The sequence below is a fragment of the Carassius gibelio genome, chromosome B20, assembly GCF_023724105.1.
Source record: "Carassius gibelio isolate Cgi1373 ecotype wild population from Czech Republic chromosome B20, carGib1.2-hapl.c, whole genome shotgun sequence".
Classification (NCBI taxonomy): Eukaryota; Metazoa; Chordata; class Actinopteri; order Cypriniformes; family Cyprinidae; genus Carassius; species Carassius gibelio.
In genome coordinates, this window is record NC_068415.1 from 25,732,310 (window position 1) to 25,753,500 (window position 21,191).

Genomic DNA, 21,191 nt, shown 5'->3' on the forward strand with positions numbered 1-21,191 from the left:
ATCGCACAATGTGGCATTTACAGGAAAAGCCATGAGTGAAGTCAGCATCCAGACCGCCATAAATGTCATCCGCACCGAGCTGGAGTTCAGCAGTGCTTCGGATCAATACTCCTAGATGCCGTAATGATAGTTTTGCTGTTAGAACGGTGTGCAAGAAGTATTTCAGTCGGCAGTGATGTATTTCTGACAGGGTTACAGCCCCGAAGCACCACTGCAGTACACTTACACTGGAGCAGATGCTCTGCGATACACCACACTGAGTAGTACTGGTTTCTACTGAACAATCAAGCAATTTCATTTAGCTGATTATTTTTATTAACCATTTAAATGTCTGCTTTTTGTTATTGTCACTTTCCATGCAAATTTTATATACAGACAAAATTATTTATTCACTGAGAACTTCATAAACAAATAAAACACAGACGTTATTTTTCTCTTCTCTCTTCTCTTCTGTTCCTTTTTGGAAGGAATGTAAAACAGTTGTGGAAAAGAAGTACAATTTAGCATACTTTTAAAAAGAGTACTTATTATGGAAATAATATATGTTAAGAGAATATACATGTGGGTTTTCTGCATATTAAATTAAATCAAGTGAAAGTTTTTTATAGTTTATAAATACAGTTAGTAGAGCTTTAGAGTGTTTTTGACCCACTTACGCAGGACTAGGCTACCTGAGGTGGTTGCTAGGGTGTTGCCATGCGGTTGCTAGGGTACTTGGGTTGGTTGCTAAGGTGTTGCTATACGGTTGCTTGGGTACTCAGGGTGGTTGTTACTAGCATGTTGGTAGCATGATTAGCATGTTGCTAGCAGCATTCTAGCATGATTTTAACATGATTAGCATGTTACAAGCATGATGCTAGCATGTTTCTAGCATGTTTTTCAAGTTGTTTCTAACATGGTTAGCTAGTTACTAGTATTTTGTTAGCATGTTTCTGGCATGATTAACAAGTTACTAACATGTTGTTAACATGATTAGCAATTTACTATAATTTTGCTAACATGATTCTAGCATTGATTATCATGTTCCTAGCATGATGTTACTAGCATGTTGTTAGTCAAGTCACCTTTATTAAAACAGCTCTTTTAACAATAGGGATTGTAACAAATCAACTGAACAGCATCATCCAGCTCAGTTCAGTTTAAATAGTATCTGTGCAATCAAGTGGACGAAAACTCTGCAATTTAAGTGAAGTTGATTAGCAAGTTACTAGCCCGTGGTTAGCATGTTTCAATGCAAAAAGATGAATAATGAGGTGATGTGGTCTTCCTGTGGGTTTCTGCCAAAATAAAAGCTTATAAAAAGCAAGAACTCCATCAACATTGTTGTATTTTTTTTTTTTTTTTTTTTTTTTTTTTTTTTTTTTACTGTTGTTCTGTAAAATAAAATAAAAAGGACAATAATAAGGATAATAATAATTACAGCAGCTATATTAATACATTTATTATAGCATTCGCACATAGTGTTCAGACTGTTTTTAGAAAATAGGCTTTTAAGATTTGAAAAAAACATTAGATACAATTTAAGACACCTTTATTTCACAAGTGACCCCTGGTCAGTTTGTGTTTTGAAGCCCTTATAGATGACAGGCCACGCCTCTCCACAGCCAATCACGTATTCACTTAGAATTGCCTGATCTGCATATCAGTGTTAAAGCCAGTGGATTCACAGTGTTCACCACACTCCACACTACAGGCCTGCAGAATACACTGTATGTGTGCTGGCTTTTCTCCTGTGTTGTACAGAGTCCCAGAGGTTTTACATTCTGTTTAGCTCAACATCGTTTCCTTCACATTCTGTTCTGTAGGCTGCGCTCCGAGGCAGCATCTCCTCTTTGAACAGTTTCATTCTTTTATTTTTAGAGCAGACTCATTTTTGTGTTCTGTATAATGTATTCGTGCCAGGTAATAATATTAGCGTTCAACAATGGAATGATACTGTGGTTGTGTGCCAATGTTTGGAGAAACATATCCGACAGTCATTTTCAACCCATTCTGTTATGCTTTGGCAGCGAGAGAAAGATAACACACAGCAGACTGATGGCAGTTTGTGAAACGTCCAGGCATTTTAACAAATTAAGCTAATTTTGTGGTCAGAAGACTTTCATGCTATTTGGTTTAGAGGTGCATTTGTAATAGGTGCTTGTCATTATTGGTGCATCAGTGTAAAAAAAAAATATATATATATACATATATATATATTATATTATATTGGTGGCCATGTCTTTTTTTTTTTGTATAAGTTTTTTTGGGTGCTACTCTGGCTTTTTAGTATAAAAAAAATAAAATAATTTGTCATATCTTGAATTTAAGCTTGCATCTCATCTCATTGTAATGGAGCGTGTGCTCTAACCTCTAAGCCATGTCTCACACCTAACAATTATCCGAGGGAAAATTAACTTAAAAAGATTTGCTTTTTGTCTTCAGGGGCCACAGAGGAGCCGGAAGTGATTCCAGACCCAGCCAAACAGACCGACCAAGTGGTGAAAATCGCCGGCATCAGCGCGGCCGTGCTGGTCTTCATCCTCCTGGTGCTCATGGCCATCCTGCTGGTGAAGAAAAGGTAAGACTCTGTGAATTTGTGTTGGCTGCTTTTGAGATGCACACCAACATCCTCCTTCCACTGCCATCTCATCACATCATCAGCACCCAGGGGCCGCTCGTTCCCCAGCGTAACACAGCCAAATCTCAATTAAAGCCATTAAAGAGAATCAGATGCACACACAGTAAACCCATACAGTATGAGGAGCTCCAACAGAAATCATACCCTGCACTCTAACATCATTATTTAGCCCATTTATTTAACCTGTTTATTCAAAAATATTGTTTCTGACCCCAAACTTTTGATCATGACGCTAGAACCGTTCGATTTCCAGAGAATTTACATAATCATACATTGAAAAGTCTGAATGCACTGCATTTGGATATCAATGTTGAATCTGTAAATGTCCTTTTGATCAGCATATCAAGCAGCTTTATTTTCCATGTCTATCCAAAAACATAACATAACAAATTTCATGTGTAAATTGTTTTATCATGTATTTGAATGACAGCTGACCATTGCATGAAATACGATGGTCCAGAGATTGAATTAGACGACTTCATAGTTGTTGTTGTTTTTGTTGTTGTTTTGTTTTCTCAAAACATTGGTAAACAAAGGCTGAGATGGCACATATATTTGTGGGCAGATTATTAGTCTTTAGAGTCAGTTATGTGTTTGATTCTGAAGAGTGTGCTTTCATGAATCAGCTTTATTCTGTATGTGTCTGAGGTGAACATTTACAGGACACACCGGAAAGTATTTGTGAGATGAAGGAAAAGAACAGAGTGTGTTTGTAGGTGTCAGGAAGCGGAGCGTTTGTTTCTCTGTGACTGTGTGAGTCTAAAGCGAGACGAGGTGAGCGTTTGTAAATGAGTTAGAGCTGCAGTAAGAGCCTGTGCTCTGCTCCTCTGTTTTATGTGTATGTTCACCTCCTCCTGATCCTCTGACAAACTCAACCTGCTCCTCTCTCTCTCTCTCTCTCTCTCTCTCTCTCAGCAGTTCTTGCTGCTTCTGTCTAATGGCTCCATCATGTGGTGTGTTCTTGAACAGCGCTCTGTTTAAAGCCCAAATCAATGCTCATAACAGACCAGCTGGCATCATTTGCAAAAGCTCTCTTTTCTAACGTAATGAGGAAAAAGGCTGACTTACATTTGGAAGCACACTGTAAAAATAACGAATAGTGAGGTTATGCAGGGAAGCTCATTGTGCTCCTTTAAAAACAGTGTGAATCAAACGCACTTCATCACGTGTCAGAGCAGAAAATCATGTTACACTGTGAATTTACTGTGTTTTAATGATGTTTGGGAAATGAGTAATGGGAAATGCAATTCATTAATGTTTATGTAAGAGAGAAAAGGACATCTGAGAGCGTTTTAATCATTTGAGAGGAGAGTACATACTATAAGGATTGGTCGAGGTGAAAAGCTTCATGAATTTGTAGCGTGCAGCTTGTAGTCTGTAAAAATGAGAATGTTTTGTGTCCAGATCTCTTTCTTTAATTCTAGTGATTTTTTTGTTCCCCACTGAGGTGTTTTTTCTCTCCTGCCTCATCCTTCCCTCTTGACCTTAGACGTCTCTCTGTTTTGAGTTCTAGTGAGGAATCCGAACGCTGTGGAGTTTTGAAGGTCTCTCAAACACACACGGTTCTTACTGTATATTCATTGTTGCACTGGCAGCCTACAGAAATCTTCAGTAACTAAAGACTCAGGGCTCTTCTGAGCATCTTAGAATAGCTGGCTTCAAGAAAGGAAATGTTTTATACTGCGCAAATATATGCATTACATATTGCAATTCTCAAGCATGACGATGATGATTAAACAAATAGAAAAGTAAGACACTTAGTGAGTATGCATATGTAAAAGGGTTATTTCCACAGTGTTAAATAACCAGAGTTCTCTGAACAAAAGCAGAGATGTAGTAAGTTTTAGTTCAAACGGCAGGTCAGTGATAGATCAGTCTTAAGTGCATTAAAATCTAATTTTCTTTCTTTCTGGGATGCACTTGTATGTGTCCTGGTGATGCTGTGGCTGCTGTCGGGGGGTAGAAGTGCACAATAAAGAGTATTTATTTTGTGTTGTGGGGAAATCTTTTTTTTTTTTTTTTTTTTGAATGGTCTTTAGATGCCAGTAAAGCACTAGCACTGATTCCTCATTCTCCTCCATTCTTCATTCACTCTGTGCAGTAGTATTAAGAAGGTGCATTTTTCATTCATTTTCCTAAATAAGAGATGCAACGTGATAAACTGACACTTGTTGCTGCGGACACAGCGAAGGCACAAGCTTGTGGCTGGTGATGCTCTTGTAGAAATGCCACATTTGTCTCCCACAAGTGTCCGATGCTAGGTGTTCTTCCTGAGACAAAGTGAGCAGCATTTGAGTCTTCATCTCGTGAATCAAACAGATCTGTTTTTGTTTTACTAACCAGACTTTATTTAGGTGGAGTGTAGTGCACCGTTCAACACATTTGACAGAAGTGGGAACTTTAGTTTGTGGCAGCTTCATTTTTGCGTGTTACCATCCTGTTAAAATGAATTCATATGTACCTATGCTGAACCTCGACACACAGCGATAAATACAAATGGCTGTTTTCCAACTGAGCAATGGATAATCAATGTTTTCCGGTCAAACTGAAGATACTGCATCTTTAAAACAGTGGTCACTGGCACTGCTTGTTTAGAAGGAAGTCAGCAGCTTGACATTGATTTGATTTGCAGCTATTTTTATTTTATTTTTTTATTTTTTTATTATTTTTTTGTGCTCCACCTATTTTTCTTTTCTCTAAAAATGGCTTTTTAATCATTTTAACTCATCTGTGCTTCAAGGTTTATTGCAGTGATTTTTCAAGTCACGGTGCCTGAAATGCATGATGAAATCGAGCAGCCACAGTTTTTTTTTTTTGCATGCTCTGATTGCGTTTTGTTTTTTTTTCCTTCTTCTGACTGACGGCTGTCAGGTAAATAGGGTTTCAGATTGCACACAAATGTACAAGCCATGCATGTTTCAATGAGGGCAGCAGAGATCAGGCTAAAAGCTTCCATCAGAACTGCTGTTGATTGTTGGCACGGTTGATTCCCACATTGCTCTCACCAATATCTCTTCATCTGTTTGTGCTGTTTCTCATTCGCTCGCCAGGAGGAGCTACTATTCGTACTCATATTACCTGTAAGTAACAGAGACGCTCAGACCAAAGCAAAAGTAAAACGGTGACTTACATGCAGGGCTCTCTGCTCTCTGTCTATGGTTAGTCCTGTTAGTCTTTTAAAGATGCAGTATCCTTTTTTCAAGCGAAAACACAAATCGCTTTGACCAATCACGTTCCTTTGCATTGTAGTAGGACATGCTCGGCGACGGTCGCATCCAAGCGGTGTTATTTGAAAAAAGAATGCTGCACTTGTGTCTGTTATTCGTCTGTTTTTTTTTTTTTTTTTTTTTTTTTTTGGGTGGGGTTGGTTTTGGGTGTGTGCATGTGTGTGTGTGTGTGTGTGTGTGTGGAATAGTTCCTCACCGTGTCTCCATCCACCTCTCATCCTCACACACTCCTCCGTTCTTTCATTTGGTGAAGAGGGTGTTTCTCATGTGTCCTCGGTTGGCCTTTAGTCTGCAGCTCAATCTAGCAGGCGACTCGAGCGCTGCTTTGATGGCTTTCTAAGAGTTCCTGTCACATCTCTAGAAAACCTTAGCCAGATATCAAGAGATTCCTGCTTTTATCCATTCTTGTCAAAATGAGCAAACAAGCAATCCTGTAACAAATAGAGATTGCATAAATCATTTGCATTAGAAATCATCTTTCACAGCTCCACATTGCATTTCATCACATGACATGTCACTTTTTAAAAAGTAAAACCATGATAAGTGAATATATATTTCAGGTCAGATAAAAATATATTTGCTTTCTTAAATACACAAACAACCTAAAAAATTGACACTGACATGGAAAATCTCTAAGTCTTGATCAGTATTAAGTCTTGTTGAACTAAAACAAAGTGCATAAGATAAGACAAATATAGAGCTCATGATTTGTTCATCTTGATGTTCTTGATGTCAGTTTGTACACGCCAATCCTCAATTAAATCTTGCTTTAGATTTCCTTAATGTTTGAATGCACATTTTGCTATTTTTTTCTTTAACTAAAAAGAACAGACAGCCTTGATCTAGTTTTAATTTGACATATTAATCTTAGGTTAACTGTACTGTAACAAGTTTCTATCACATTTTCCATGCAGCTCTTTGCTCATGAAAACAACATTATTTTCTGCTGTTTTTTATTGTTGTTTATTGTTGTTAGTTAAGATAACAGCAGCTCTTTTCTCTAAGTTTTCAATCAAAAAAAAAAAATGTTTTATCAGATTTCAATTACAAGTTCCAGCATAAAAGGGCTTGAATTGACACACACACACAAAAATAAAAGTCGTAACTTTTTTGATAGTAAAACGTGTTCAAATAGAAACAGGCATGGTTTTATTTCTCTGAATCACATCCACTAATTTGCAAGTATTTCCTAAAAGTTTCCTCAAAGCTGTCCCTTACCATGGAACTAAAGGTTTCCTATCGGCTCATCCCCTCTGCTCTCTCCTCTCTGTCATTTATTCCTACATGTGGGTGATTTGGGATGTGGTGAAGGGTGCAGTGATGCTGTTTTCTGGAGTAGTAGGTCTGTAATGATTCTGTCTTTAATTGGCTCATCAGGAAGCTGGCCAAGAAGCGCAAGGACGCCATCGGAAACACCCGTCAGGAGATGACGCACATGGTCAACTCTATGGATCGCAGTTATGCAGACCAGAGCACTCTGCACGCTGAGGAGCCCATGTCCGTCACCTTCATGGACTCGCACAACTTCAGCAACCGCTGTGAGTACTCACATACAGCTTACATGGAACATTGTAGAATCATATCAAGAAAACTTCCTCTCGATACGTGTAGGAGAACATCGTAAAAACCCAAACACACCCAAAGCCTCAAGCAGCCCACGTAAAGAAAGTGTGTGTCATGACAACATTTTGCATTTGCACTATAATACCAGTAGTTTAGATTATGTGGCTCTCTCTTGCCCGACCTAATTCAAGCACATTAATGTGATTCGTGCACCTCTGCAATGTGCAAGGCATCCAAGTTAGATATTAGTAATGAGCTGATATTGGGTAACACTTTATAATAACTGCACACTATTAATCATTAATTAAGCATTAGTAAACAGATAATTCATAATTTATAAAGCATTAATAGACAGTAATAAGCAGTTTATAAATACAGATATAAATGCTTTATACCTGATTTAAAAGCATATCTATAATGTGTTTAATACTTTATTCATGATCAATTTATCATTTCTCAATGAAGGATAGCATTATTTACAAACCAGTTATTTAGGAGTTGCCAGTGATTCATAAGATCACAAGAAATGTAGTAAATTCAGGTAGTTATAAAGCATTTAGTAATGGTCAGTTAACTTTTTATGTGAGCTCATCTAAAGTGAGGACTAGTTATGCCTTGTAAAGCATTTATAAAGGATATTTAAAGGCTCAGTTATCTTCTAAACAAAAAACGGAAACAAACGCAACACAGTGATACAGAACATAGAAATATTAACAGCCTTTAAATCTCATTTGTAAAAGCTTTACAAGGCATAAATAGTCCTCACTTTAGATGAGCTCACAAAAATAGTTAACTAACAACTACATATGTTTTATAACTACCTGAATTAACCCTGAATTACAGTAGAAATACATGTTAATAAACCATTTATTAACACTATAAGTAACTATTACTATATGTCTGAATAAAAAGATGTATGAATGCACATTTAATTAGTTTATTAATCAGTTACTTACAATTTCTAAGTGATCTTCTGAACCACTGACAACTCCTTAATAACTGGTGTGTAAATAATGCTATACTTAATTTAGAAATGATAACTTGATCATTAATAAAGTATGAAAAAACAATTATGAAATACATTATAGATATGCTTTTAAATCAGGTATAAAGCATTTATATCTGTTTATAAACTGCTTATAAATGTCTATTAATGCTTTATAAATGATTAATTAACTGTTTCCTAATGCTTAACTAATGATTAATAGCATGCAGTTATTATAAAGTGTTACCCTGATATTGTGCGAAACGCACCCACGTTCAGCAGTGTTTCTGATGAATCGTGAGTAAACTCTCAAGTGCAGACGCAGCAGCTCTGATTTCAGTTTCTGAACAGTTGTTGTTTATGATAACTCTGCGTGTTTCTCTGCAGTGCCTAATGACCCTCTCGTGCCGACAGCTGTATTAGGTGAGGACTGGGTGTATGCTGTGCCTGTGTCTGGAGTTTCATCAGACCAATTCAGTTCAATCAAAAGACAACATGAAATACAGTTTACTGGCTTTAACTTAGGTCATTTGTGACCTGGGTCAATTTTTTGAAATGGAAATTTCTACATAATCTGAGAGCTGAATACATCACTGATGTGTGGTTTGTTCGGAGGACAATATTTGTCTGAGATACAACTATTTGTAAATCTGGAATCTGAGGGAGCAAAAAAATCAAAATATTGAGAAAATCATCTTTAAAGTTGTTCTAATGAAGTTCTTAGCAATGCATATTACTAATTAAACATTAAGTTTTGATATATTTATGGTAGGACATTTACAAAATATCTTCATGGTACATGATCTCTACTTGATTTATGGCATAAAATAAAAAAATTATAAATGTTTACTATTTTAATATAATAATATTTTTGGTTATTGCTACAGAGACTTAAGACCCAGGGTCACATTTGGTCTTACTGTGCACTACTGTACACTTTTAATCAGTGCATGTTACAGTAAAATATATATATGTGATTGTTTTCATCAAGATGTGTTCACGTTCTTCTCCTCTTGTAACAAAGGAGGTGTGAGGGAGGAGATGATATTAGCCAACGTTATAGGCCAATCTAATCAAATCAAAATGATTTAAATAAAGCCTTTCCCTTCATAATTATTACATTTGCTGAAGAAGTTAAGCGCAATTTCATGTTGTCTTTAATTTGTACATATTTCCAGCCAAACACTTCTCCCCCAATTAGTAAAATAATTTCAAGTCATGAGGTTAATGTTTGATTCTGGATGAGAGAACTGAATTGAGCTGAGTACTCGTTCTGCTCATAAAGACCTTCATTACCCAGCATGCATCACTCATGAAGCCCCCCACTATGTCCCTGTTGTGCTACATAGAACAGTGTTTCTCGATCATTTCCTCGGCTCCTCCTGTATTGCACAGTAAACTGATTCACCTGCTTCAGCACGGATGGACTCTGCTATTGTCAAGTTATTACACCTACTACAACTGAACCCAAACACTACCCTTAAAATAACATATATGTCCCTAACGAGAGGTTGTGTCAGATTGAACTCACGTAGGAGACTTGAGTAAACCCCTCCACACACAATATCTACTCTATAGTATATCAGTTTCTCTACTGGTGGGTTGTGACCCAGTAATGTTGTTTTGACATTATTACACTAAAGTGCACTTTATTATAATGTCAAATTAACAGTTTTGCTTGGCAGTGCATTTTAAATCATGTTTTAGTATTTTGTTGTGCTTTAAAGAAGTACACTTATTTTGATGTGTCAAAACACTTAAACCATATTTCATAGTCAACATGGAAATATATTTAAATATGTTCTGAAATCCTACTTTCGTGGGTCAAAAAAACAAGTCAAACTTAATTTAAAATGGAAAATTTAAACTATAATGTATTTTCATTTAATTTAAATTAACATGCAAATAAGTATATATATACAGTATATTGCATATACTATTTTAAATAATATTTTTCCCATTTTTATTAAGTATACTAAAGTGTACTTCTTTTACACGAGGGATTTTAATAATTTATCATTAAAAGATTCACATTACTTGAACATTTTAAGAACTACTTATCTGCAAGCAGAATCAACTGGAAAGCACTGCTCTGTTTAAGCAAAGCCTCGTCACACACACACACACACACGCACATGACATTATGAGTGTTCCCGGAGCTCGTGGGATGGTGCCAAAACTGAACTGACAGCTTACTCGAAAACCTAATATAACTCCAGTCATCTGGGTTAACAGTGTCAGATGCTAACATAGAGCTAACATGACAGAACTAGCAAGAAAGAAGCCGTTTTCTACATCAGTGGGGTATTTAAACGTCCCCTTAGGCACAGCTCTGGCAGAGACAGTGCTGAAGTGTAGAGGACAACACTTCATCCAAACAGCTGTGACTTTCTGACATCTGTGATGAAGAGAGGTTCTAGACTCTCACAAGATGTGACCGAATGAAGTCTGATTATCAAAGTCTGCAGGAACCTTAACAAGGGTCTCAGTCAAGATGTAGGCTGGAGCTGTGTAGAAGAAACTCTCAAATGTGCGCTCGTCTTTGTTCTCAAGAATCGACGGGGGTTGTTGTAAATCATTTCCTGTGGTTGCGATTCCTGTGCATTTGATAATATTCAGAGGTGTTTTGTGGTTCGAGATATATATAGATATATATGTATGTATACTGTATATGTATGTGGCTTCCACATCTCCACAAAAACTGCAGCTAAAGTGAAATTTGAAGTGCCTTCAAAAAAGCTAAAGTCTCCCAGTCTGGATGTGATGTAGAGAGTGGCTTTGTTTGTGCTCCCCCTCGTCTTAGTGTCCTGTAGCTGTGTTCTGTACATGTTTAGTCCATATCACCCCATCAGCTGTAGTACAGAGCCCGTGTGTTTGAGCTGACGCTGAACTAAACAACTCTTTTCTCTCCCGCTGCCCCATAAGTGCCTATCACTGGTAAGTGTGTGTGAAGAAACGCCTCTGTCCTGTTCAGAGTGCACAACTCTGGGATTATATATGCATTTGTGAGGTTTTGCGTGTGTGTGTCGAGTCCTTTGAGTTTAGCATGTACAAAGACTTGTCCGAATCCCTCAGTGTGCATTCCAATAAACCTTTCCCGACCCCTTTCTCAGATGAGAACCACACAGCGGCGGCAGCGGTGGCGGCCGAAAACAGCAGACTGCTGGACATCCCGCGCTACCACTGCGAGGGCACCGAGTCGCCCTATCAGACCGGACAGCTCCATCCTGCCATACGGGTGGCCGACCTGCTGCAGCACATCAATCTGATGAAGACCTCCGACAGCTACGGCTTCAAGGAGGAGTATGAGGTTAGACGTGAGCACAGTCAGAGCTGTCAGTCTGGCGCATGCATCTGTGAGGACCAACAACCCATAAAGTGTGTCATTTCTGAATCACTGAAAACAACTGTAAACAATAACGATTGCTTTTAAATATTGCCCTCTGTCTTCCTTTGTACAAATTAACTATGGAACTAATTTAACGTAGAAAAATCAAGCTTCAAATGTGTTCACTCTGAGGCTATCCAAGAGTTTGTTTCTACATCAAGTTTGTAGAAATGTAGCACTGCATCAGTGTCTCATCAGTGGATGCTCTGCAGTGAATGGGTGCCGTCAGAATGAGAGTCTGATAAAACCATCACAATAATCCACAGCACTCCAGTCCATCAGTGAACATCTGGAGAAGACAAAAGATGAAACAAATCCAGCATTAAGATGATTTTAACTCAAACACATAGAGGGCCCTATTTTAACGATCTGAAACGCAAGTGTCAAAGCGCGAAGCGCAAGTAACTTTGTGGGCGGGTCTCGGCGCTGTTGCTATTTTCCCGGCGGGATAAATGGCTCTTGCACCCGGCGCAAATCTAAAATGGGTTGGTTTCTGAAGTAGCTTCATTATTCATAGGTGTGGTTTGGGCGTAACGTGAAATAAACCAATCAGAGCGTCACCCAACATTCCCTTTAAAAGCAGGTGCGCAAGTTCCATTATGGATTGCTATTATTATGGCGTATTTACCAGGCGCACGCCAGGAGCGGTTCACAGCCGAGGAGACTGATGTTCTTGTAAGAGCAGTGAAAGACAGAGAAGTTGTGTTGTATGGGGATGGGAGAAACCCACCCAAAATAGCGTCGGTTAAACAGGCGTGGGAGGAAATAGCCAAAATTGTTTCATCGATTTTTTTTTTTCCTGGTTCTTGACGGACAAACAAATTTGTCAGATGTCCTTATATACATATATGACCTCAAACAGGTCTGATCCTTAATTACTACAATTAGCCTGAATAATTTGTAAGCAAGATTTCACAATGATTTCCGTCATCTCATGTGTTAATATTTTTTTAGTGTAACAATTTATGATTTGCAAAAATAACTGTTGCATCTGTGTAGATTACATGAGCAAAGTGTATGTGCGTTGTGCACGCTATACATTATGGTCAAGCTTGCGCCCTTAAAATAGCATAATGAACAACGCGCAACGCGCCACTGACTTTAGACTAGGTTTTTTCTGGTCAGTGGCGCAATTGTTTAATGGAACAGCAAAATAGCACCAGGGATTGTTTGCGCCGGAACACGCCTCCTTTTTTGCGCTGAACTGCCCAGGGAGCGCAAGTTCATTCACTAGTTTAGCGACGTGCTTCTGTGGAGGGAAAAGCGCGCTTTGCGCGGGTGCAAAATAGGAATGACACATGCGTCGGTGTACAAAGTCAATTGCCCTGGGTGCAAGATAGGGCCCAGAGTCTATAATCCATAATAACACTTCCTCCAGTGAAAAAGTGTTCTGGTCTGAATCAGGAGAGAAATCTGCACAGATTATGTGACCAATTAATGGACTGGAGCGGTGTGGATTATTGTGATGTTTTTATCAGCTGTTTGGACTCTCATTCTGACGGCACCCATTCACTGCAGAGCATCCATTGCTGAGACACTGATGCAGTGCTACATTTCTCTGAATCTGTTCCCATGAAGAAACAAACTTATCTACATCTTGATTTTAACATGCAAAAAAAAAAAAAAAAAAGTCACACTTCTCCAAGAAGTCGGTGAACCCCCTCCTCCACAGCGTTATAGCCACACATGTTTTGCACTGATGAGTTTGCTGGTTGCAGGCAAAGCGTGTTGGTGGTTTATTTTATAAAACCACAAACTGATCAGTGGAGTTTGTGTGCCAGATGCAGAACAGTTTGTTTAGTTTCAGCTGCTGAGAGCGCCTGATGCTTCCTTAACTGTTCACTGATCAAACTGACATGTATTTTCATGCACACAGAGCAAACTCAGACTACTGTGTTTGTGCTGATGTTGTCAGATATGATGAAAATAAGAGTAAATTAGGATATTGATTCACTTAAGCTCCTGTGTTGTAATTGATTCTGTGTTTATCTCCAGAGCTTCTTTGAGGGTCAGTCTGCTTCCTGGGACGCAGCAAAGAAAGAGCAAAATCGAACGAAGAATCGATACGGGAACATCATTGCATGTAAGAGTGTAGGATCATCTCTAGTGCACTTAATATCTGGCTCCAAACACTCTCCTTTAGATGGTTTTGTAGTCATTTAAGAACCCTTTGGAAAGCATCTGTTGCTCTTTAGAAAACCAACATGTGCTGGTGCTTTAAAGATGAACATCAAGAACGAGTCATATTTCACCCCAACATCTTAAGATATTATATTATGCACATAAAAACAAGGCCTGTTTTAATAAGATCATTTTCAGTTTAACACATTTCCCCCAAAATATTCTGTATTTTGCATAAATTTACATACTTTTTATCCAAAGCGCTTTACATTGCAATAAAGGTATACATCAGTTCATGCATTCCCTGGAAATCAAGCCTGTCGACCTGGACATTAATTTAAATTATGTTTATTTATAAAAAAGCTGGTCATTGTGTCTGTATGACACGATTTTCATTGATGTATTTTTTTTTTTCTGTACAGTTACGAATAAACTCAGTAGGTAAACGTCTGGGCGCATTGAGGTAATGAGAAATGAGGAGAGAAAATGTGCTCGGTCATAAAAAATACTGCAAACAAACTTTTTTTTTTTTTATGTTTTTTAAAATGATTTTGAGGGTGAAATATGACCAGGACATGTTTTCATGCACCCACCGTAAGAGCATGCCAACAAAACGCTGTTTTTGTCCTGAATCTGCTCTGTTTGCCGTGTGTCGCGCTGTAGACGATCATTCTCGAGTGATCCTGCAGCCAATGGAAGACGACCCGTCCTCTGACTACATAAATGCCAACTACATTGATGTAAGTGGCGATGCCGCCTCCTCCTCCATTGGCGAACGTGTGAGAAACGTCTCTCCCTCCCTCGTATGTGAGGTCTTTTATGCATGCCTTTGTCTCAACTATACACAATATACAGCTTTCTTTTCTTCCTTGTTGGAGGTGCTTGCTGACTCACTGACATTGTTGTGCTCTCTCTCACTCTTATGCGGTTGGTTTTGGGGCGGTAGATTTGGCTGTACAGGGATGTAAGTATCACTGTAGGCACACTTCTCCTCTCTGTCTCACCTCTCCATGCTCTGAAGTCCATTTGCTTGCACTGACACACATTCAGCTCCATTCTGTCGCTCTTTTCTCACGCTGCCACTCATCTGCTTCGCCTGTGGCGCGGGCATCATGCATGTCAACATCCCTGGCCTGTGTTTCAGTTAACGCTCATGATTTTGGTGTGGTGTGTTTTATTTTTTGTGGGAGGGGGGATTTGATGTTGGGTCTCCCTGAAGTGTGTGTTTGATCCAATTGTGGTGTGTGTGTGTGTGTGTGTTGAGATTACAAGTCTTAAAACAAGCTTTTATAAGTTTAATTAAGCACAGTTTTGCATAGCACACTGTGAAATAAATTACTCTCAGATTTGAATTGTTTGCTGTCTCCAACAAAATTATTATTTTTGTTTCTCTTGCAGGGCTACCAGAGGCCCAGTCATTACATCGCAACTCAAGGTAAACGAGGACAGCACAATTAATCGAACAATAGAGCAAAAACCGAATGATGTTTAAATATAATTAACTAAATATAGTTTACCATAACAAATAATCAACAAGTGGATTGTCGTCATATGTGAATACTGCATTCATTTTTATCTGATACACATCTTAAAATGTGTGCATGCTCATAAATTAAAAATTATTCACTGAAACATTCACCGGAAACATTCATGTAGCAGCAAGCACAAAAGAATAGCATCTACGTGAACTAGCTTTAAGTCAAAAATATTACTCAATAGTGCTGCATGATCCTCAGTGTATGAATTTATCCCAAAACTACTTTACATGGGTAAAACCATGTTGAAATATCTCTTCTCAACTTGCAAGCAGTACTCATTTTACAGGTGCTGGTCATATAATTAGAATATCATCAAAAAGTTGATTTATTTCACTAATTCCATTCAAAAAGTGAAACTTGTATATTATATTCATGCATTACACACATACTGAATTATTTCATATGTTTATTTATTTTGATTTTGATGATTATAAATGACAACTGAGGAAAATCCCAAATTCAGTATCTCAGAAAATTTGAATATAACTTAAAACCAATACAAAGAAAGGATTTTTAGAAATTTTGGCCAACTGAGAAGTATGAACATAAAAAATATGAGCATGTACAGCACTCAATACTTAGTTGGAGCTCCTTTTGCCTGAATTACTGCAGCAATGCGGTGTGGCATGGAGTCGATCAGTCTGTGGCACAGCTCAGGTGTTATGAGAGCCCAGGTCGCTCTGATAGTGGCCTTCAGCTCTTCTGCATTCTTGGGTCTGACATGTCACATCTTCCTCTTCACAATACCCCTTAGATTTTCTATGGGGTTAAGGTCAAGTGAGTTTGCTGGCCAATTAAGAACAGGGACACCATGGTCCTTAAACTAGGTACTGGTAGCTTTGGCACCGTCCCCAGGTGCCAAGTCCTGTTGGAAATTTAAATCTGCTTCTCCATAAAGTTGGTCAGCAGCAGGAAGCATGAAGTGCTCTAAAACTTCCTGGTATACGGCTGTGTTGACCTTTGACCTCAGAAAACACAGTGGAGCAACACAAGCAGATGACATGGCACCCCAAACCATCACTGACTGTGGAAACTTTACACTGGACTCAAGCAATGTGGATTGTGTGCCTCTCCTCTCTTCCTCCAGACTCTGGGACCCTGATATCCAAAGGAAATGCTAAATTAGCTTTCATCAGAGAACATAACGGTGGAGCACTCAGCAGCAGTCCAGTCCTTTCTGAAGCGAGACGCTTCTGACGCTGTCTGTTGTTCAAGAGTGGCTTGACACAAGGAATGTGAAGCTGAAACCCATGTCTTGCATACGTCTGTGTGAAGTGATTCTTGAAGCACTGACTCCAGCAGCAGTCCACTCTTTGTGAATCTCCCCCACATTTTTGAATGGGTTTTGTTTCACAATCCTCTCCACGGTGCAATTATCCCTATTGATTGTACACATTTTTCTACCACATCTTTTCCTTCCCTTCGCCTCTCTATTAATGTGCTTGGACACGGAGCTCTGTGAACAGCCAGCCTCTTTTGCAAATTACCTTTTGTGTCTTGCCCTCCTTGTGCATGGCGTCAATGGTCATCTTTTGGACAACTGTCAGGTCAGCAGTCTTCCCCATGATTGTGTAGCCTACAGAACTAGACTGAGAGACCATTTAAAGGCTTTGCAGGTGTGTTTTGAGTTAATTAGCTGATTAGAGTGTGGCATCAGGTGTCTTCAATATTGAACCTTTTCACAATATTCTTATTTTCTGAGATACTGAATTTGGGATTTTCCTTAGTTGTCATTTATAATCATCAAAATTAAAAGAAATAAACATTTGAAATATATCAGACTGTGTGTAATGAATGTATATAATATATATGAATGGAATTAGTGAAATAAATCAACTTTTTGATGATATTCTAATTTATTACCAGCACCTGTATATACTTCTAATACTCTATTTATATCACAAAAGATGCAATGCAAAATCTGTCAAATGATGCCAATATTTTTGACGGATATCAAATAAAAGCAGAGATTTAGAGAAATAAAGCAGCACATATGTTTTTGTTTTTTTTCCCCACAGGCCCTGTCCACGAGACGGTGTACGACTTCTGGAGGATGATCTGGCAGGAGCAGTCGGCTTGTATCGTCATGGTAACCAACCTAGTGGAGGTGGGCCGGGTATGTCACTATACTGCCTGCTGAGGGGCCGTCGTGTGTGCTCGTGCTCTGTGATGTGACCTGTGAAGGCCCCTGCATGCAGAAACCTTTTGAAGAGTGAGCGATGATTACCGTATTTTCCGGACTAAAAGTCGCACTTTTTTTCATAGTTTGGCTGGTCCTGCGACTTATAGTCAGGTGCGACTTTAATTTGACATGAACCAAGAGAAATGAACCAAGAGAAAACATTACCATCTCCAGCCACGAGAGGGCGCTCTATGCTGCTCTGTGCTCCTGTAGTCTCTAGCGCCCTCTCGCGGATGTAGACAGTAATTTTTTCTCTTGGTTCTTGGTTCTAAATGAATGCGACTTATATATGATTTTTTCTTGTCATGACGTATTTTTGGACTGATGCGATTTATATTTAGGTGCGACTTATAGTCCGAAAAATACGGTAACTCAAAAATGGGTGAATTTCACAAAACCTGTCAGGAACAAGTCATTTTTCACTCCAAAATCAAAAGAAGGAAATAAACAACTTTTATGACACTTTTTAAAGGGTTGAAGCATGTCTCTGTATGTATTGTGTACATCTGTGCATGTTGTGGACACTGTTTAATTCTATTTCTGTGCACAAGTGAGTGCATTTGAACTGATTCAACAGCAGTCTTTATATCATAATGCTGTTGAAGCTAATGATCACATAGTACTAGAGGTGATCACTCACATCTTGAAGCATTTAAGCAAGATTTCAGCTTGAAGATTTAAGCATGCCATGAATTAAATCAGACTGCTGAGAATCAAGATGCATCTGTGTTGCTTGGCATCAGTCAGTATTGTACTGACTGTATTCAGTGTGTTTGCATTCGAGTGTGTGTGATTTGCTCTGTATTTAACGTTTGATGGGTCTCATTCTTCTGTAGGTGAAATGCTATAAATACTGGCCAGATGATGCTGAAGTTTATGGAGATTTCAAAGTGACGTTTGTGGAGGTCGAGCCGCTCGCAGAATACGTTGTCAGGACTTTCACTCTGGAGAGGGTGAGATTATTTTGACCGTGTTTATTGTTAAAACCTTTGGTCTATCATGGCAAGTGTGGCTAATATTCTGTAACCCTGAAGGAAATGTGTTTAATACACAGAGGTAAATATGTGTCTTTGTTAGATGAAGAGTCTGTATCTGCATGTGTCAGATGCTGCAGGATCTTTTCTTTTCTTTACACTAAAATCACTATTATTCATACATATACTTTAAAGCAAGCATTATGGTGATTGTTAGTGGATGTATGAAGTCAGCTCTTCTTAAGAAGGAACCACAACTCTGTCCTCAAACCACAAACACACATGAAGTTACACAAGGCTGACTGTCTTCATGTTCAGCACTGCATCTGTTGTTGCAGTATTGGAGTAGCCCAGGTGCTCAGATGTCTTGTGGATGTGTGTTCTTATTTTGCCAGAGGGGTTTTAATGAGGTGCGAGAGGTCAAGCAGTTTCACTTCACTGGCTGGCCCGATCATGGAGTCCCGTATCACGCTACAGGGCTGTTGTCATTCATCCGACGAGTCAAGATGTCCAACCCTCCCACCGCTGGGCCTATCGTCGTCCACTGCAGGTACTGCAATGCATCATCACACCCTCGGCTCCTTCACTCTCTGTACAGCCTGGAAATGCAGAGGTCGTGTGAGCATGTATGTAGCCAGCTGTATTGAGATCATTTGCAGTAAGTGTTGGCCTTTGGTGGAGTGTGAATAGTAGCAAAAAAGTATCAAACACGGAAAGGCACAGCATTCGTGAATGACAGAAAATACATTTTTAAGTGTAAAAGTGGCTACTGAAAAATATTGCAAATGAAAAGTGATAATTGCTTTGTACTGATTTTAAGACAAGAAGGTGATTTCAGAATTCTTGATATTTTAAATAATTCACCCAACAAAAAGTAAATCTACTGGAAATGTACTCCTAACCTCTGTACATCCAAGATGTTGTTGCTCACCAATTGATGCTCTGCAGTAAATGGGTGCCATCAGAATGAGAGTCCAAACAGCTGATAAAAACATGAAAAGCTACACGTTTGTAAGAATCAAATCCATCAAGGTGTGTTTAATGGTAAACAGTGGCTTCCAGCTAGAGTCCATAATCCATAATATGTCTTTCTCCAGTGAAAATGTAATCTTGTCTGAATCAGTTGTGAAATATGCACAGACCAAGCAACAAAAGTTTACATTTAAAACATCTTGATGCTGGATTTGTTTCAGTTTTTGTCTTCTCCAGATGTTCACTGATGGACTGGAGTGCTGTGGATTATTGTGATGTTTTTATCAGACTCTCATTCTGACGGCACCCATTCACTGCAGAGACAGTGTCGCAATGCTACATTTCTCCAAATCTACATTTCTGCAATCTCATCAGCTCATCTCAGATTGCCTGAAGGGGAGCATATGATTAGCAAATGTTTTATTATTTAATATTTTATTATTTTATTTATTCTTTTGATGAACAGTACAGCATCAGAAGAAAGATCCACAGTTTGATATTTTCTGTCCTTCTCTTAAGCAATGCATAGTTGAATCTGGAGGGCCTTCTCTGTTGAGACTGGTTCTTTTGTTGTAGAAGAGAATGCATTGTCATTGGTTCATGACATCATTTCCTGTTTGTAGGGTCTTACCACAGCTCTTCTGCATATGCAAATGGTCTTGTGGTTGGTTCTTTATTTTTTCATGCTCACACTTCAGTGAACCAGCGTCCACATCTGACACTGTTGGTCAGTCACAGCAGATCTTTGTACTCTCTGTTCTCAGCTCATTTAACACATCTGGCAGAAACTATTTTACCCTTAAACATTACCACGTAGCCTGCCGTTTCTGCCCCACGAACAGGATGTGGTCTCATCTGCATTGCTGCATGCAAAAAAAGAAAAAGAAAACAATCCCATGATGCAGCTTTCTTTTCCTTTCGACTGGTTGACAGTCTTTTATTGCTGCTCTCTTTGTTCTCATTGCATTATTCTGCCGTTCAGTCAAACAGTAAAAGCTCTGATTGCGATGATTGACAGTGATAACTATGGCAACAGAAAAATATAAAAATGTCAAAATAAAACTTGTGAATCTTACAGTGTAAATGCAAAGTAATAGTTTTGCTACAACAATAATAACAAGAAAAAGAAAACAAATCAGTGAGGGATAACTAATAATAATAGTAACAGACTTTGTTCTATTAGATGTGATGTATTTCTTTGTTCTTTATTTTAATATTTGAATGCTTGAATTCTCTTGAATTTAAAGCAATGTGTACTTATTCAGGAATATACTGGTTGCTGTATTACTTAGTATAAGCATTAAAAAAAATAACACATTTAATATATTTTTTAATGATATAAACAGTTAAAATATTTGAATAGTTACAGTAATTTTTTATGTGTATGTACACGTTAATGTTAATTATTTATTTATTTTTTAAATTTAAATTTCATACGAATGAGAGAACCACTATAGACAGTTTGCATGAATTAACAACATCTTTAACTTCATTTTCTTTACAGATGTTGCGCGTCCTGACACAAGTGCTTTGTTCTTAATCCAAACATGTTTTTAGACCCTAGTTTCTGTACATAATGAAGCTTTACATCTGAGACGGATGATGATGTTCTCCTCTGCTC

At 38.4% G+C, this 21,191-nt stretch overlaps 1 protein-coding gene across 14 annotated transcripts in view; it reads left to right on the forward strand.

Annotated features, from left to right (window-relative positions):
• Nucleotides 1–21,191, forward strand: part of LOC127984348 (receptor-type tyrosine-protein phosphatase kappa) — a 170,371-nt gene that overhangs the window by 140,559 nt on the left and 8,621 nt on the right. For 2 of the 14 annotated variants that reach the window (XM_052586960.1, XM_052586962.1), the window contains 12 exons: nt 2,425–2,560; nt 5,671–5,700; nt 7,225–7,385; nt 8,783–8,818; nt 11,509–11,705; nt 13,779–13,866; nt 14,568–14,707; nt 14,851–14,868; nt 15,303–15,339; nt 17,461–17,558; nt 18,461–18,577; nt 18,994–19,148. In XM_052586960.1, coding sequence (XP_052442920.1) covers nt 2,425–2,560; nt 5,671–5,700; nt 7,225–7,385; nt 8,783–8,818; nt 11,509–11,705; nt 13,779–13,866; nt 14,568–14,707; nt 14,851–14,868; nt 15,303–15,339; nt 17,461–17,558; nt 18,461–18,577; nt 18,994–19,148 — 1,213 coding nt within the window. The remainder of the gene's footprint in view (nt 1–2,424; nt 2,561–5,670; nt 5,701–7,224; nt 7,386–8,782; nt 8,819–11,508; nt 11,706–13,778; nt 13,867–14,567; nt 14,708–14,850; nt 14,869–15,302; nt 15,340–17,460; nt 17,559–18,460; nt 18,578–18,993; nt 19,149–21,191) is intronic. The other 12 variants (XM_052586971.1, XM_052586969.1, XM_052586973.1 and 9 more) reach the window with 10 other exon arrangements.